At 51.3% G+C, this 17,562-nt stretch overlaps 1 protein-coding gene across 1 annotated transcript in view; it reads left to right on the top strand.

The window, feature by feature from the left end:
- The first annotated feature begins 295 nt into the window (after nucleotides 1-295).
- Nucleotides 296-17,562, top strand: part of LOC119252131 (MHC class I polypeptide-related sequence A-like) — a 38,979-nt gene continuing 21,712 nt past the window's right edge. Inside the window, exons 1-5 of the mRNA XM_054698575.1 lie at nucleotides 296-356; nucleotides 2,485-2,745; nucleotides 2,998-3,285; nucleotides 3,804-4,064; nucleotides 4,176-4,313. Coding sequence (XP_054554550.1) covers nucleotides 296-356; nucleotides 2,485-2,745; nucleotides 2,998-3,285; nucleotides 3,804-4,064; nucleotides 4,176-4,313 — 1,009 coding nt within the window. The remainder of the gene's footprint in view (nucleotides 357-2,484; nucleotides 2,746-2,997; nucleotides 3,286-3,803; nucleotides 4,065-4,175; nucleotides 4,314-17,562) is intronic.

The raw sequence follows: 17,562 nt of genomic DNA on the forward strand, positions 1-17,562 counted from the left end.
GGCGAGTGTCCTGTGGGTGTGTCCTCCGGGCTCTCCCGGCCTGGTATTGCTCTTTGGGCCGAGTTGGCCGCTGGCGCCTCTGGTTGGTGGCGCTGCTGGTAGGCGGAGAGTGTGTCAGCTCCGACCTGAGTGAGTTCGTTCACACTGTGAGAGTAATTTGTCAGTCTGCGGATCCCGGCTTCTGGCTGCGGCGCTTCCCGCGTGTCACCCTGATTGTGCGGGTGGACGCTTCTGGCTGCCGGCGCTTCGGGGGGCGGCGGGTCTGGTCGCCGGCGCCTCCGGATGCCAGTTCAGGATGGGGCCGTGGCCAGTTCTGCTTCTGGCTGCCCTTGTCCCCGCCGCAGCCCTGGGCGCTGGTGAGTGGGGGTCGTTGGTCCCGGGGGGCAGGAGCCTGGGCCGATCTGGGGTCTAGGAGGGGCCCCCTGGGTGTCTTGGGGACCCTCTCAGGAGGGGCGTGGCCTCTGGGGGTATTCTTGAGGAGGAAGGTGGGGCTGGACTTGGCTGGTTACACGCCTTCCTGACACACTGATATATATTTTTGATGTATTGATGTTATTTAAGCAATAAAGTTGTGATCTGCTCTCTGGGCAATGCCCCACCCTCCCAGGTTGCCTTAACAGTCTCTCAGCTCTTTTCTGGTCCTGCATGTGGACCCCTCCTACTCCATCCCTCTCCCCCCACCCCCACTTTCTGGTCTCACCTGCTGCCCCCTCCCTGCTGCTCCCCTCCCTGACACTCTCACCTTCCTGCCACCTTCCCTTTCTGTTTCCCCTCCTTCCCAGCTGCCCCCCTTTCCAGCATCCCCCATCCCTGCTGCCCCCTTCCCTGCTGTCCCTCCTCTCTGTGTTCTAGGGTGTCGTCCTCTTCCTGACTCGTTTTCTTCCTCCCTCCTGCACCATTGCCTGCCAGGAGCCTTCACCTGATGGATCCTACCTCCCCCCATTTTACTAAGCCCTGCTTTCTGAGGGTGATTTTTTTTAAATTATTTATTTATACAAGAACCGGGGTACAGGCCAGATGTAGGGGAGGGTGAGAGGATTCACCAGAGACAGCAGGGAACAGCACAGGCAGACTGACGAAATACACTGTTGAAGGGAGCAGCAGACGAGACAGGAGAGGTCTGCCTCGTTATGTGGGACTCTCGCTGGCCGGCTGTGATCTAACCAGAGCTGCAGAGGCTGAGGACAGCTTCTCAGCGCTGAGCTCAACCGCCTGTACCACCAGGGGAGGCCCAGAGGGTGCTTTTTGCCTCTGGTCTCTCCCTCCATGCTAGTCCCCTACCCCAACCCCATCCCCATCAAGGAGAACCTGGGAGCTCTGTATCTTTGCCTTGACTGCAGGCACAGCGCCCCTGCACAGACCTGCCCTGTCCTCTGGCCTCAGCTCCCACCTTCAGCCAGTACAGCTCCTGCTCCTGAGCTCTCAGCACAGGCCCTTCCCCACCCCTCCTGTCCTCACCCCAGACTCTCTTTTCTGGTCAGCACCCCAACCCAGGCCCTGCTCATCTCTGCTCCCCAGTCCTGTCCTCAGTACCAGTCTCCCAGCTGCCTCTTTATCGTGCAGCATCCCGCCCTCCCCAGACCTGAGAGCTGCTCCTGATGCGGCTCCTCTTCGGTCTTTACCCTCTTGGGTTCCTTGACCCCAGTGGGCTCTCGCTCCTCACATCACAGATCCGCCACCCTATGGCAGCCTCCCCTCCCCTCTACCCCCCACCCTACTCCCATCTGCCCCTAATGGACACAGCCCTGTCTGTGCAGGGGCCTCATGGCCACCTGCATCACCCCACACTGCAGCTCTCCCCTCCTGTGGCCTGGCCATCTGCTGGGCATTGAAGTTCTGCTCCCCAGGCCTCCCCAATCTAAACTCTCCCTGGGCCCACAGGCTGACTCCCAGTCCCTGCACCTGCCTCTCCCCCGGTCACAGACAGGTTCATCCACCTCCCCAACCTGTCCTTGAGGAACCACAGCCCGGCCTGGCTCATGTGGCCTCCTGCCTCTCACCACAGCTGCTCTGATCTCTGACCCCTGCCCTGGGCCTTCACATGCCCTCCCTTCTCTCTGATAAGAAACCCCAGTGCTCCTAGGGACCCAGTGACCCCTTCTTGGCCTCTGACCCCAGTTTCCCTTCTCCATCCTTTTCATCCACCATCACCCCTCTCCTTCCTTCCTTTCTTTTTGAGATTTATTTTCTTACATAATTGCTAATTTTTGTACAGAATTTGATTTCCCCTCTCAGGTGCAGTCCCCTTGGTCCATCACCCCATCCCTTGTGCTCTCCCTCCCCAGTTCTGCCCCTCCCTGCCCCTGCCTGGGCCCTCTCCTTCCTTCTCCTTGCCTGTGTCCTGTACTGCGAATCCTCCTCCTGTCCCTACGAACACAGCCCTGTCTGCAGCCCCCAGGCCTCCAGGGCTCAGGATGCGCAGCCTCGGGTGACTCTGAAGCTCAGGTAGCTCCTACCTGCCTCACTGAGGATTTCTCCCCCCAGGACCCCACAGGCTTCAGTATGAGCTCATGGAGACCCAGGATGCCTCGCTGTACTCGCAATTTGTTGCCAAGGAATACTTGGACGATCAGCTCATCCTGCGCTACAGCGGTGGGAACAACAGGCCCGAGACCCCAGGCCTGCTGGCACTAGTTATCCTGGGAGCTGAGCCGGAGGACACAGTGACCAGTGGCTTCACAGAGGACAGGAGGGGCCTCCTGATGAAGCTGGCAGATATCAGGGAAAAGCAGAGCCAGAGTGGAGGTGAGAGGGGCAAGCATGGGGGGCCTTTCCCAGGACAGTTAGGACAGCCGGTGGGGCCTGTCTCTTTCCACTGGATTTTCACAGGGTGGTGTGAGAATGAGGGGGTGTGGATTTCAGCACAGAGGTGAAGTCTATGCAGCCAGCACAGGGAGAGGTGGGGAAAGTGGGGGCGGGGGTGGTGTGAGTTACCTGGGAACCAGAGGGACAGACACAGGACTGGGGGAGTCACCCCTGTGTCTGTGTTGGGGGTAGGCTCCCGTTCCCTCCAGGAGGTTCGGGGCTGTGAGATCCAGGAAGACAACACCACCAGGGCCTTCAGGCGCTTCTTCTATAATGGGGAGCCCTTCCTCTTCTATAACGAGACGACCCATGAATGGGAAGCACCCCAGTCCTCGGTTCTTCCCTTGGCTGTGGAAGTCAAGAACTCCTGGGACACAGATAGGATTGGAAGCCAGAATTCCTGGGCCCTTGTGCGTGGTGACGTTTGTGGAAAACTGCGGAGATACCGGGAATCCTGGAAGGCCTTCACTAAGAGCACAGGTGAGACTCTGGGCACCCCATACCCCCCAGCCCGTCTCCCAGCTCTGCCCAAGGGGACCCTCCAGTACCTGGGCTGCCTGAATGGTCTCAGGGGTGTGGTGTCGTGAGGTGCCTGCACTGTTATGCCCCAGGGTGAAACACGAGGCGGGGAGGGCACAGACTCCAGGGAGCTACGGAACACTGAGCTGGAGCACGGGGGTCAGGAAGGAGGGGATGACCTCAGGCTGGACGTCACCCTGCTAGCTCCCAGTCAGTCAGTCCTTCCTGGTCCCCCCGTGCAGGAGCCCACCCCTCGCGTCCCCCTCCTCAGCTTCAGCATGTGGGTTCCAGGCCATCCTCCACCAGTCTGAGGAGCTGGGCCCCAGGGTGCAGAACCAGAACCACCTGGGGAAGGCTCTGACCCAGTGATGGAGGTGGGAGGAGCAGTCTCTGTCTTTCCTCTCTCCATCTCCCTCACTGGGGAGCAGGGCTTGGCCTTGTGTTTCACTGACTCTGTGCTTTCTTCCTGGTGCCGCCAGCTGTGAATGCCACCTGCAGCCAGGCCTCCGAGGGCGTGGTCAATGTGACCTGCTGGGCATCTGGCTTCTCTCCCTGGAATATCTCACTGGTCTGGCTTCAGGACGATGAGCCTCTAAGCCCAGATGCCCAGCTGTCTGGGGGTGTCCCGCGTGATGAGAACAGAACCTATTGGGCCTGGGTGGCCCTAAGGATTCCCCAAGGAGAGGAGCAGAGGGTCACCTGCTCTGTGGAACATTACTGGAATTGCACTGTGACCTGTGGTGAGCCTGGGGTGACCTGTGGGGTTGGACCTTGTAGGGCCAGGAGCCAGGATAGGGGTGGAGAGCAGGCGTTGGCTCTGGGTGCTCAGGTTAAAATAAGACCTTTTTTAGGAAACGTGCAGGTACATCAGAGTCCACGGCCAGCTGTGTCCCGGGGTATCGCTGTCGCTGCCACTTTCACTGTCCTTGTCGCTGCTGTCCTTCTTTATAACTTTTGGCTCAGGAAGACATCAGCTGGGGAGCGTCCAGGTGAGATAGGGGGCTGTGGATGGCAAGGGAGGGGCTCTTCTGCCTGTGACTAGGGTGTCATGTCTCCCACTCTGCAGCTAGGAGAGGGATGACTGGCCTCTGTAACAGGACTTGGAAGTGGGGTCCTTGTGACGGGTTTGGGGGCCACCTCTATGCCCTTAACCCTGCCCAGAGCCAGGGCCCTGAGTGTGCAGCCGGGGCCTCCCTCCTGGAAGGTGTATGGGGTTGGCAGAGGCCATGTTCCCTGCTCAGTCTCCTCAGGCTTGTCCCTGCTGTCAGGCTCCCCAGGGTTTGTGGGGGTGTGTGGGAACCATGGGCATGTTGGGGGAGGGGCTGGGTGATCCTAGACTTGGGTAACAAGCATTAAGATCACCTGTGACCTCGTGGGTGGAATAAACTCTGGGGAGAGTGGGGCTCTGAGCGCCACAGTGAGGGGCTCAGTTGGGCAGGTCTATGGGTCTCCTGCTCATCTACCTGACACCCCTTACTCTTGGGTCAGAATGTTGCTGCTTTTGTCATTGAGACTTGGGTGCAAAAAGAATATGAAAGTCATGAGCTAATTTCCAAATTTCCTTCTTTAAACTTTGCAGTCCAAAGCAGATGCTTATGACTGTCATTGGTTAGCCTTAACGGGGGGCTTCCTCCAATGCTGGGTCTTGGGATGCGTATTAAGTGAACAGTTCTCTGGGGAGCTCCCTGTTTAAGAAGGTTCCAGATGGGAGGTGGGGGGTGGTAACACTGACAGTCCAGGGTCAAAGAGGACAGACCTAGCCTCAGGCTAGGGGTCTCCAGAGTCCCTCACTGCACTGAGAAGCAGACCCCCTAAGGCTGTGAGCCAGTGCCTGCACAGGAGGGAGGGCCTGGGAGCCTCAGCCAGGCAGCAGCATGGGGTGGAGCTCAGACTCCAGGCACTAGGGCCAAGTGTAGCCTGAGATCCTGAGGGGGCCGCGAGGGTCCCTGCAGGGCTGACCTGTGTGAATTGCTCCAGGGTCCATCAGCCACCTAGCTTGTCACCTGAGACCCCAATGGCCATGCAGTTAGAGCTGCTGGTCAGGGCTGGGGCAGGAGCAGGCTGAGCTGCAGGGGAGGTCAGGGGTGTGTGGGGGACTGGGGAGGGAGCAGGCAGTGGCCCTGGGTGCAGGTGGCTGTGAAGAGAGGAGGCTGGGAGCTGGGACAGGTGATGATGTGGTGGAGTCAGGAGCAACCGAAGGGGAATTCCTGAAGGAACAGGAGGCAATATTCTGCAGCCAACTGAGCATTTACTGGTGTCTCTTTCCCCAGGGCCCTCTTCCCCCTGAGCCAAGTGGTGACAACGGACCTTCACGGCACCAGGGCTCAGGGCACCAGGGCTCAGGGCACTCGGCCTCTCTTGTCAGCGCCTGAGTTCAGGGACTCAACTGCGGGCACTTAGGGTCTGCACATCCGGCCTGGACTCACTGCCTGGGCTCCTCTCACCAGCACTTTCTCTTGGTGCCTCCCTTTTCTCATCTAAAATTAGATGACAGCATTCTCTGTCTCTGTCTCCTCTGTACCTCCTGAGGGGTCCCACAGCAGCTTTCCTTTGTGCTCTGTCACTTTGTATGGCTGTGCGGGTTATGTAATATGTATATACAGTGTATGTGTATATGTGTATATCTGTGTGTATATATTTAGGTACATACCTATAGATTTCAATTTTTACAATTTTATAAATCTTTAAACATACATATCTGGTGTGTGTATTATTTCATGTGGCTGGGAAGGGATAGTATGAGGTTGTGGGGAGATGGAGAGGTAGATACAGCGCTAAAAATCCCCAGCTCCCGCCCCCCAGCTCCCAGTCCTGCCAGACTCACAGGAAAGCACAAAGGGCTGGAGAAGCTGAAATGGGGCGTCTGGCGCCAGTGCTCAGGGGCTGAGTCTGGGGGAATCTGCCCTGATGGTGGGAGCTCATATGAGGGAGCAGAGCTGATCTTGGGAGGAGACAGGGACAGGGTATTGGGGTGACCTTGTGACAGGATAATCCCCAGGGTTCCTTCCCCCCCCCCCCCCCCCCGCCCCCAGGAAGGGTGGGGTTGATCAGGGAGGAGAAGCTAGAAAAGACCCAGACCCAGAGAAGGCAGGAAGGGGATCTTGAGTGAGGCACAGGGGCAGACACATATGAAGAAGCGGCACTTGCTCCTTGGTCTTGGCTTGTACCAGGGATGGGGGACATGGAAGGAGACACTTGAGACAGAAACGTGGGTGAGAGACCGTGGGGAGGCTGACGATGGCAGCTTTTACTTGATTTCAATTTTGATTTTTGTCTCCTTTCCTTGAAGACTTGCCTGGCCCCTTCTACCTCCTTCCTATGGTTACACACCAGAATGTGCCAGAGACTTTTGGCAAGATTTTGAGCCTCAACAGTCCTGCTTTCGGCCAACCTTGTTTGGGCATTTACCCACGAGGGGATGGGTAATTTTGGATGTTTGATTTGGAAAATTCTTTCCTACACTCTATTGCACACAAATTGTATTAAAGTTCCTCTGCAGGGAAGGTCTCATGCACTAGATGATGTTTGTGTTGATGAGGCAGATGGCAGGAGGCATTTAGCAGGCAGGTTTGGGGTTCCTGGGGTGCCCCTCCCCTTGCCCTGTGACAGCCACACGTTGCAGAACAGGGCTCAGTCCACTAGGATGAAGTGGCTTCTGGGCGTGTGTAGACTGTTGAGGTGAGAAGCGAACACGGATGTGGATGAGCACACATAGCCCCAGCATCTCCCCCCAAGTTCTGTGAGATTTCTACAAGAGGGAAATTTCTGCAAGGGAGATGAGGGTTCCCCATCTGAGGATCATGCTTCCTCACTTCAGGGGGCTCGCCGACAGTTGGTACTCTTCTTGGTCAGGAATGACTTACCCCTACCAGGTTAAACACTGATGACAGCACTGGGGTGGGGGTTTGCACCACCCACAAACCTAACGTTTGAGGGGAGCCCAGTGGGCAGCAAGACCTGCATGGAAGGAAGAGGAGGATGAAGGTCCTGTTCCCCTTACCTAGGTTCACAGGGTGGACAGCAAGGAAATTGGAAAAGAGAATTCATGGATAGATCTTTTCAGATTGTGTGTGTTGACATACTTTTTGTGTGTTTTTATTCAGGGTTGATGTCACTCAGCATTCAGGCTTGCATTCTGATATTTTTGCATTTCAGCTAGCAGCAAGTGTCTTTTGTACTCAGTTGTCATCAAGTAAACTTTATACTCATGCAACTTTTCGCTTTTATTTGAATCAGTCACAACTGTTTGTAATTAAGATGCAAATATTTGTGCAAGATTTCTCTTGAAATTGACACCCTTGTAGTCCTCTTCTCAGCTTTGCCTTCCTCCAGGTAACTATTTTCAATATTTTTAGATGATTCTATTGGCTTTTTACTTTCATATACCTAAATTCCATGTCTTTAGTACTGCTGCTTGATTTTCTGGTTGTGGCATCCATCAGTGACGGATGTAATTGTTAATAGTAGAAATTTTCTTTTTCTTTTCTTCTTCCCACTCCTTCATAGAGTGGTTGCTTCCCATAGAGTGATTATATTTAGTGAGTCATTCAGTATTTTCCTTTCCATGACTAGTGCTCTCATATGTAAATATTAGTCCATGTAGCTGCTGCACAACTTTCTATTCTCCCTGGAGTTCATAATTGCCTTTGGTTTTTTCTGTCATTTTATATGTACTTTCATAGTTCGAATTTGGTATTTATTCTGCTGTATGACTTCTTTTTAAAGATTGATTTATTATTTATGTATACCAGAACTGGGGTACAAAGCACAGGTGGGGGGATTCACATAGTCAATGTGGGGAACAGAACAGGCAGACTTACTAAATACACTACCGAGGGGAGCAGCGGGCGAGACAGGAGAGGTCTACTGTGCCATGTGGGTTGTTCCCTGGCCGGGAATCAAACTCATGCTTCAAGGCTGCAGACAGCTTCATACGTTGAGTTTTAACCCTTTGCACCACCAAGGAGGCCCCTCTATTGTATGATATTGAAGAAGTGAGGACACTGTAGGTATTTTACCCATTTTACCTTCATTCTTCCTGGACCCCTCTGACATGCGCCCATCTAGATTGGATTCTTTTATGCGCCCATCTGTAGAGACTCTGGTCCCTCCCTGGCCCTGCCCCTGGTCCTGTCCCAGACAGAGGGCGTGGCTCCCTCTGTGTCCTCTCTGGGAGAAGAAAACCTAGATAGTGTGACTCCATTATAAGCCTTTGCTAATTACTGGTTATTTTATCTCTCTATGTTATTGAAAGTAATGTTAGGTGGGTTCCAGTTTGCTGGCAGTATTAGTGAGATAGGAAGCTCATTAACTTTTTTGCCCAGTGTGATAAGGAGCTGGGAACCCAGAGCGCTAGGCAGGAGGATTTTGACTTGGAGCTCCAGGCTCAGGGACAACATCCTCCAGGGAAGTGTCAGTCAGCCCAGGCAGCCTATGGGAGCAGGCTCGGCCCAATATCGCTCCCTTGTGGCTACGGTCTTCCTGTGCCCAGGTCAAGCAGGACCTGAGCTCAGCCTGACCTTGATGTTCTTCGCTGTTCCCCAGGCCTGAGTCCACCTTCCCACAGAGCAGTAAAGCCTGAGGGGGACTATGTGGGATGGAAGGGTGTCAAACCTGGGGAGATCCCTGTCACCATGCTCAGGGGAGAGCTAAGCCTACCTTCCCATGCTGAGGGAGACTTGGACCCTGATGGTCCTACAGAGAGGGAGCTCCTGCGCCTCACCCTGCAGGAGAAGCTGAGGGCCTGCTGGCGGTGAGGGAGGCTTCTCCTCAGCTGTGTGCTGGTCAGGGCTACTCAGGGTCAAAGACTGAACTGCGGACATCACCTCAGCTGTTGGAAGCTAGAGGCTCACCCAGGGGTGCTGTTTCCCCAGGGGGTCATTGGGCTTCCAGTTCCTCCAAGTGCTCAGATGTCTGCAAGATGGTAGCAGATTCTGTGTAAATCAGACATTTTAATATTTTCTTACTAGACATAGGCTTTTACAAAAATATTTATTTTTTGAAGATTTATATGTTTAGACAACAAGAACTCAGGTACAGCCAGAGGGGCGGGAGTTGAGTGGATTCAGCAGAGACGGAGTGAGGGGCAGAAGAGGCAGATCAACTGAAGTACACTGCAGTGAGTGAGACAGGAGAGGTCTGCTGCGACATGTGGGTTACCTCCCTGGCCTGAAGTGGATGGAACTCGTGCTGCAGTGGCTACAGATAGCTTCATAGTGCTGCGACTTAACCCATAGTCCACCTGGGAGGCTCCAGATCTTAATTTCTTGTGAGTAACATCTAGGAATGTAAATGCTGGTTCTAGATTTCTAGTTTAGTAACTTTATGAAAAGACACAAAACTCTGTTTCAATGTGGGTGTCTTATATGGTTAGGGGACTGGAGGAGAATTCAGCTGTTCTGCACCCTTGCCAACCTTGACTGTTACTAATCTTTTCACTTTTAGCCATTCTGTTGGGAGCAGTGACTTCTCTCTGTGGTTCCACCTTGCATTACACCTTCATTCCCATGACTATTGATGTTGAGAATTTTTTTCATATACACATTGACCATTTATGGATCTTCCATTGTAAAATGCCTCTTTAAAATCTTTTTCTATTTTTTGCTGTTTGTTATTTGTCTTCTTATTATGAAGTCTGGGAGGTGTGTATGTACTCTGGAGAGGAATCCTTTGTCAGATAAATGTATGACAAACATTCTGACAAAGAGCTGTCAGTCTGTCCCGGTCAAGGCCTTAACAAGCTCTGTGTCATCACCTGAGACGGAAACGTCTGTGTCATCTCTCTCCACCTCTCAGCAGCTTCCCCACATGCCAGCCTACTCTCTCCTCTTACCATTTTTTGCACCAACACTTGGATTTCCTTCACACATTTCACTACAAGCAGATCTACTGGAAGAAAGGAAAACTGAACAGAAAACTTGATGGGGCAGCACCAGGTTGATACTTGGCACATGTGATAGTGTTTGCTGCATGTAGGGACAGAGCAGACCCCAGACCGTGCTCAGGTGTGGTTCTGATGTGTGTGTTTCAGCCAACACTGCACAGGCAGGGGCTGCTGGGGAGGGTCTAGAATTTGGTGCTTCCCTGTATACTTTCCTAAATCCCTCCTTTCTCATGTTTCAGATTGTGTGATTTACTTCTTTTCTGTATACTGCAGTTATGTATTTTAATAGGCTTATATGTAATATCATATAAAGTCCCTTTCTTTAAAATCTCAAGAATTAAAAAATAAGTCATTCAATATTTGAAGAAAGTACAGATTTATAAAATGTGTAAATCCTGTCATGAAAACTCAACATTATCTATACACTTGGAATAAAATACAAACAGGATCCACCCCACATGTATGCAGCAGTCACTTAATTCACACCATGTGATGAAAAGCACATCGTCATCATGTCATTCCACAGCTTGCTTTCCAGCTCACGGTGTGTATGAGATGATCCTTGTTTGTACAGGCAGTTCATTGTTTTTCATGCAGAACAGTATCCCGTGTAGGATGGGCTAGGATTTATTTCCTTTTCTCTTCGGTGACCTTTAGCTTGTTTCTATCACAGGCATTGCTGCAGTGAGTGTACTGGGGTCCCCCCTGTGAGCTCCTTTAGGGTGCCTGTACAGGAGTGGCATTACGTACATCTTGACACCGTGATGCTCCCTGATGCCAATGGAGGTGATAATTTCCTTACCTCCTTTGTTCCCTTAAAAGCTTCGGTGACAATCTACAGGTCTGGTTTCCTTCCTGCCGCACTGACTGCTCCTTCTTACTCTCCTTTTGCTCCAAATGTCCGTGGGTTTCGGGTCCCACCTGGGCTGCGTGCTCTGCTCTCACCACCTCTTCCAGGCTGTCGTTTCAGTCAGTGCCAGGATTTAAGTTTGTCTCCTCCGAGCATGACAGAGGTGACAACACATACCTGTGTGTATTTTCATAGTTTGAAAAATAGCCGCACCAAGACAAATACTCAGATCCATTGCACTCTGGCCATTTCTTTCAAATTAAAAAATGCTCATACCTGGCAGCCCCAATTCTGGACTGTGTCTCCAAACACACTTGTCTATCTGCAAAAGAACTATATTCAAAAGTACACTGCAATAGTGTGTAAAAGCAAGAGAAAAAAAAAAAGGGAAAAATGAAGAACCCAAATGTCTCTTAGTCGGGGACAGTTGTTTCAAAATCATTGCATCTATACAATGAAGTACAAAGAAAATTTAAAAAAAAAAAAAAGACATAGATAGTTGCTGGTAACTCTCATGGGTGGTCTCCATGGTACATGTTAAGGATAGGAGCGCCCGGTGCAGCAAAGCATGATGAGGGGCTAGACCTTGACAGGCAGGTAGGGACTGGGGCCCTGGGAGGTGTAGTAGGAGGGATAAGGGCTGGGACCCCTGGAGACACGGGACCCCTGGGAGACATAACAGGAGAGAAAATAAGAAAAAAGCCCACGAAACTGTCACCAGTTAATCTAGGTTAGGACATTGGCCAAAGCTGGGCCATCAGACACTGCACCATCACACAGCTCATGTCCTGACCCAAAACATGAGCTTTATTATTAAAACCCCAAAGTTTAGTTCACCATCTGCAACCTTTCCAAGACCCCTCTGGTGTGTGAGGGAGCTGCTTTTGCGTTTTGTCTGTCCTTGCATAAATCTCAGGCCTGTGCCTATTTCTTTAACCCTGTGCCTTTGCTGACCTGTGTCTTTTAATAAACCTCCTATGGCTTCTTACAGTTTTTTCTTTTCTTTCTTAAAGACTTATTTATTTATGCATACAAAAACTGGGGTGTAGGCCAGAGGTGGGGGTGAAGTGAGAGGATTCACCAGAGAGAGCTGGGAGCAGAACAGGCAGATCTACTGAAACACTGCTGAGGGGAGCAGTGGGTGAGACAGGAGAGGTCTGCTGTGCCATGTGGGTAGCTCCATGGCCAGGGATTGAACTCGTGCTGCAGTGGCTGTGGATAACTTCATAGGTTGCGTACTTTTTTTAAAAAAGATTTATTTATTTATGCATACAAGAATTGGGGTACAGGACAGAGATGGGGGGGTGAGAGGATTCAACAGAGGCAGAGTGGGGAACAGAATAGATCTACTGAAATACACTACTGAGAGGAGAAGCAGGCGAGACAGGAGAGGTCTGCTGCGCTATGTGGGATACCTCCCTGGCCGGGGATCAGACTCGTGCTGCGGTGGCTGCAGATAGCTTCATAGGTTGCCTCTTAACTCCTTGATCCACCGGGGCGTCCCTCAGTATGCTCTCTTTTAACAGCATTACACATTTGTCTCTCATCATTAAAAAGTAACATGAGACAAGATAAATGAACAATTGCCATTTTGTTTAGTGAAGGAAATCAGCCAAATCCGGGTAATGGGAAAGCCCAAAGTCTAAGACATTTTGAGGGGAGGGACCCATTGCCTGCAGCGCCAGCAGCTGAGCGCGCCCTCTAGTGTCGAGGTGGACACAGGTCCCCACAACAGAAAATTAATCACCTGGGTAGGTCTGGTATGGGGGCATTTGAATGAAGCCATTAGCCAAACTTCAGGGCCCTCATATGCACCTGTTGTTTTATTCCTATGTTTCCTCATGCTTGTCACACTATGTTGCCCCATCTTTGCATGAGACACACCCGGAGCTCTGCAGGCCACACGAGTGGCCAAAAGCCAAGATGCAGTAGAACGAGGCCCAGAGGTGAATGTAGAGGGGTGGGGAGCGCCTGAAGGTGTAGGAGCAGCCTGTGGGCCTGCAGGCCGCCCAGGAGCTGTGGAAGGCTCTGTCTGGGTCACCCGATCACCCTCCCCTGGCCCGGACTTGGATTTGATCCATTCCTAGGACCCCAAGGGAATCAAACACTGGCTCATTGGAGAGTAGAGTTTTGGTAAGTGACAGGTGTGGTCTGCCTTATCCTGCCCCCTCTCTCCCTCAGCTGATATTAGAAATATTAGATAATATCAGCCCTCTGCTGATATTAGAAACCAAACCAGGAAGACTCAGGGTGGTGGGTCTCAAATGCTGCACTGGCACCACCAGGGAACGTGTTAGTTATGTAATTTCCAGACCCCAGCCCTGCCCTACTGGGTGAGAAACTCCAGGGTGGGGCCCAGGACTCCGTATTTTCACAAGCCTTCAGCAGAATTTTGTTTTTCAAATCAGTGCAAGCTCTCTCTCTCTCTCTCCCTCTCTCTCTCTCTCAGGCATGTAGCATCTCTGATTCTGGGACACACTTTTTGTTAAGAGGCACCTGGCTTCTCAGTCAGCTCAGTCTGAGCCTTGGCCTAGCGCAGGCAAAGAAATTCACGTCTTGGATTCTGGCCACATTCTCCTGTCCTGGGTGCCCATCGGCACCTACTTCTGTGAGCCTCTAGTGGACTCGGAGACCTGATCGTAAAGTACGAACCAGACAGGGGACTGCTATGAGCAAGAAGCAGTGATTCTCTATTTTTTTCAGCATGGTTATATTGGAATAGGAACAGAGACATCTACGTTTTTTCATAAGTCAGAAAAAAACAAAACAACCTTGCCTCGCTTGCCGTGTGCGTGAGCTCGTACACACATACCGCATATGTGAAGCCTTGAGCTGTGAGGCCTTGAGCTTATGGGACATGTCTGCCCCAGTGGGCCTCTGTTGCTAGGTAACGACCGAGGAGACTTCCAAGGACAAAGCATGTTTTTGGGGGCGTCCCTCCAGAGCGGTTTCCACGCTGATGTATGTGAGTTTTCTCAAACGTTTCTGTCAGCCCTTCCCTTGCCGTCCTCAGGTCACCTCTTGATCATCCTCATGAAACAACTTCTACCTCAGAATGTAGCCCCAATGTTGTCTCTGTCATGAGGGTTTGGTGGCTTTTTGGTCAGCACGGATGGTCTCTCTGTAAGTCCATACACAGCCCACAAAGCCTGGAGCGTGCCCACTTCACGTGTGATCACATCCTTCCGCATCTGTGCCTGACTCAGGCCCTGCCCTCCACGAGGGTGAGGAGATATGGGTCCATCAGCCCCAGACCCGAGTATAGACTTGGTAGGTTCAGGGTCTTAGGAGAAGAACTACAGGTAGCTTGGGAATGCGAGGGCCATTCTTAGGGCTCACTGACCCGCCCGGCTGTGACTCACAGGGGTCACATTGGCCCTCTGCTGTGCTGGGTGTGTGTGGCCCGTGGTCCAAATCTGAGAGGCTCTGGTCGCTGCTTTGGAGATTTTGAGGGGGGGGGGGGGAGGCAGTAAAAATCCCAGGTGGGCTTCCCAGAGGTGGAGTGTCCTTTAAGTGTCAAGGCCAACATTTTCAGAGAATCCAGGCCAGGCACTCACAATTCCAGGGACTGCCTCTCAGGGTGTGAAACTGAAAGAATGTACCCCACTCTCTCAGGGGTTGTGGGGTCACAATTAGATGATAATCAGTAATCTATAGGTGGATGATTTTCTTAGTGCTGCCTTTATTGCTCAGCTGATTCCTACAAGAATGACGATTAAGAAGAATTCATTTCTTGGCCTCCCTGGTAGCACAGGGGTTAGACACAGTGCTATCTATCACCAGCCCCTGTGGCATGAATTTGATCCCTGGGCCAGGAGCTGGCCCACATGGCACAACAGACCTCTCCTGTCTAGCCCACTGCTCCCCTCAGTAGTGTATTTCCCTCGATCTGCCTGTTCTGTTCCCTGCTGTCTCTGGTAAATCCTCTCACCCCCCCGCACCTCTGGCCTTCACCCCAGTTCTTTTTTTTTTTTTAAATAATTTTTTTTTTAAAGAGGCATGTGTTTTTATTTTTATTTATTCGTTTGTTTTGTTTATACATGCACTGGGTACAGTCAGAAGCGCGGGAGGGTGAGAGAATTCACCAGAGCCAGAGCGGGGAGCAGAGCAGGCAGAAGGACCGAAGTACACTGCTGAGGGGAGCAGCGGGCGGCAGGAGAGGTCTGCGCGCCATGCGGGACCCTCATCCGGTGGCCAGGGAGCAGCCGGGAGGCGCGGGCAGCTTCGCAACCCAGCGCTCAACCGCTGCGCCACCGGGGAGGCCCCACCCCAGTTCTTGTATGCACAAGTACATAGATCTTAAAAAAAAATTTTCATTTTTTCTCCTAGAAAGAGGGTAAAAGCTGCTCAATCTCAGACAATTCTAGACTGTATAGAAGCAGAAAGCTGGAGGCTGTAGCAGCATCTCCATAAAGGCGGAGGCACCATGTTCCCTGCCCCAACATGTGCAGCCGCTTTTGGACTGGCCACTGGGAACCCGTGGGGAGCAGAACCCCCATGTGAGGCTCTACTGCAGGGCAGGCAGTTGAGCTGGGAGGAAGATGAGGAAGAAGAGACTGCTCTTGTCCTGCTGCAGTTGGAAATGACACGAGAGTGAGACATGTGAGGAGGACACTGGCAGCCCTCGTCTTCACGTGGCATCTCCTTTTGTCTCAACTTTCTGGGACCAAGCCCTTTGGCTTGGCTTCCCTGCCAGAAGTTGTGGCAAGATTTCAGGCCTTGGTGGCCCCACTTTGGTTTGACCCAGTTTGAGCATTTACCATTGAGAGGAGTGATCATTTAGGGTGTTTTATTAAGAAACTCTTCTCCATTCTTCTCTGTTTATGACACTAATTCTATTAAAGTTCTTTTACACTAAAAGTCTCTTTTGCCTTTGTGAGCATGGATAGCTGAACCCTTTAGAGAGTATAAGTCTGGGGTCCCGGGGTGCCCCTCTGTCACAAGTAAAAACCCACCTGTTGTCTCCAGAGGCGACTGTGGGGGAACCCTTTGATGGGTTCAGAGGCTCTTGACCTTGTGATGGGGCCCCTGCAGCTGTGCTTCGCAGCCCTGGTCCCTATGGTATGTTCTATGGCCGCGAGTCTATGTGGTCTACACAGCTAAGGACACAGTGAAGTCTTTTGAATCCTTTTTTGAAAATGTTAGGATTAGCAATAAACAACCTTATGGAATATTCCCACTTTTGTTAAACACACTTTTTTTTTTTTTTTTGTTAAACACACTTTTTTTCCCCCACTTTTGTTAAACACACTTTAGTTTATTTTATAAATGCATTTATTTATTTTCTTACACCTTTGTTAACTTTTCTACAGTATTTGATTTCTCAGCTCAGGTCTAGTCCCTGTGGTTCTCCCACAGCAGCCCCCTGATCCATCTCCACAGTCCCCTGTGCTCTTCCCTCTCCTGTTTTGACCCAACTCCCTGCACTTCCCTGCTGCAGCCTCAGATCTATGGTCAGCTCGCAAGTTTTGTCTTTTCCTGACCCTTTTTCCTGACAGTATCTCTATATTCCATGTTAACGAAACCATCTGGTATCTTTTGCCTTCTGACTTATTTCACTGAGCATGCTCCCTTCCAGCTCCATCCATATTGCTGTAAATGGCATGAGTTTTATCTTTTTTGATCACTGAGTAGTATTCCGTTGTATTTATAGACCACATCCTATGGATCCATTCATCTGTTTTGGGGCATTTGAGTTGTTTTCCATATCTTAGCTATTGTAAATAGTACCTCAATAAACATAGGGGTGCAAGTTTTCTTTGGAATCAGTGTTTTTGTTCTCTGGGAGAATTTCTAGGAATGGAATCGCTGGATCATTGGTAGATCCACTCTTTAAATACCGCTTTTAGGGCTTCCCCGATAGCCCAGGGTTTAAACTCTCACTGCTAGCAAGCTATTGCCAGTCACTGCAGCATGAGTTTGATCCCCTTCCAGGGGGCTACAAACATGGCGCAGCAGGACTTTCCTGTCTCACTCACTGCTCCCCTCAGCAGTGTATTTCAGCAATATGCCTTTTCTGATCCCTTCTCTGTCTCTGGCGAATCCTTTCACTCCCCATACCTCTGGCCTACACCAGAGGTTTTTGTGTGCATAAATCAATAAAATAAATCTTTGGAAAAAACAACACTGAGGGGCCTCCCTGGTGGCGCAGTGGGTTGAGCGCCGCACTGTGAAGCTATCCGCAGCCTCTGCAGCGCGGGTTTGATTCCGGACTGGCCAGGGAGAAACCCACATGGCATGGCAGACCTCTCCTGCCTCGCGGGCTGCTCCCCTCAGCAGTGTCTTGGGTCTGTCTTCCTGTTCTACTCCCTGCCTGTCTCTGGTGAATTCTCTCACCTCCCATGCCTCTGACCCCAGTTCTTGTATAAATAAATAAAATCTTTAAAAAACACACACACACACACAAAAAACAACACTGATTTTACCAGCCATATTTTTTAACAAGCATATAACTATCTTCTGTATCTTCTTTATCATTATATTCAATGAGTAATTAATATCCTTT

This window comes from Talpa occidentalis, unplaced genomic scaffold, assembly GCF_014898055.3.
Source record: "Talpa occidentalis isolate TD23 unplaced genomic scaffold, MPIMG_talOcc4v2.1 talOcc4.2, whole genome shotgun sequence".
Lineage (NCBI taxonomy): Eukaryota > Metazoa > Chordata > Mammalia > Eulipotyphla > Talpidae > Talpa > Talpa occidentalis.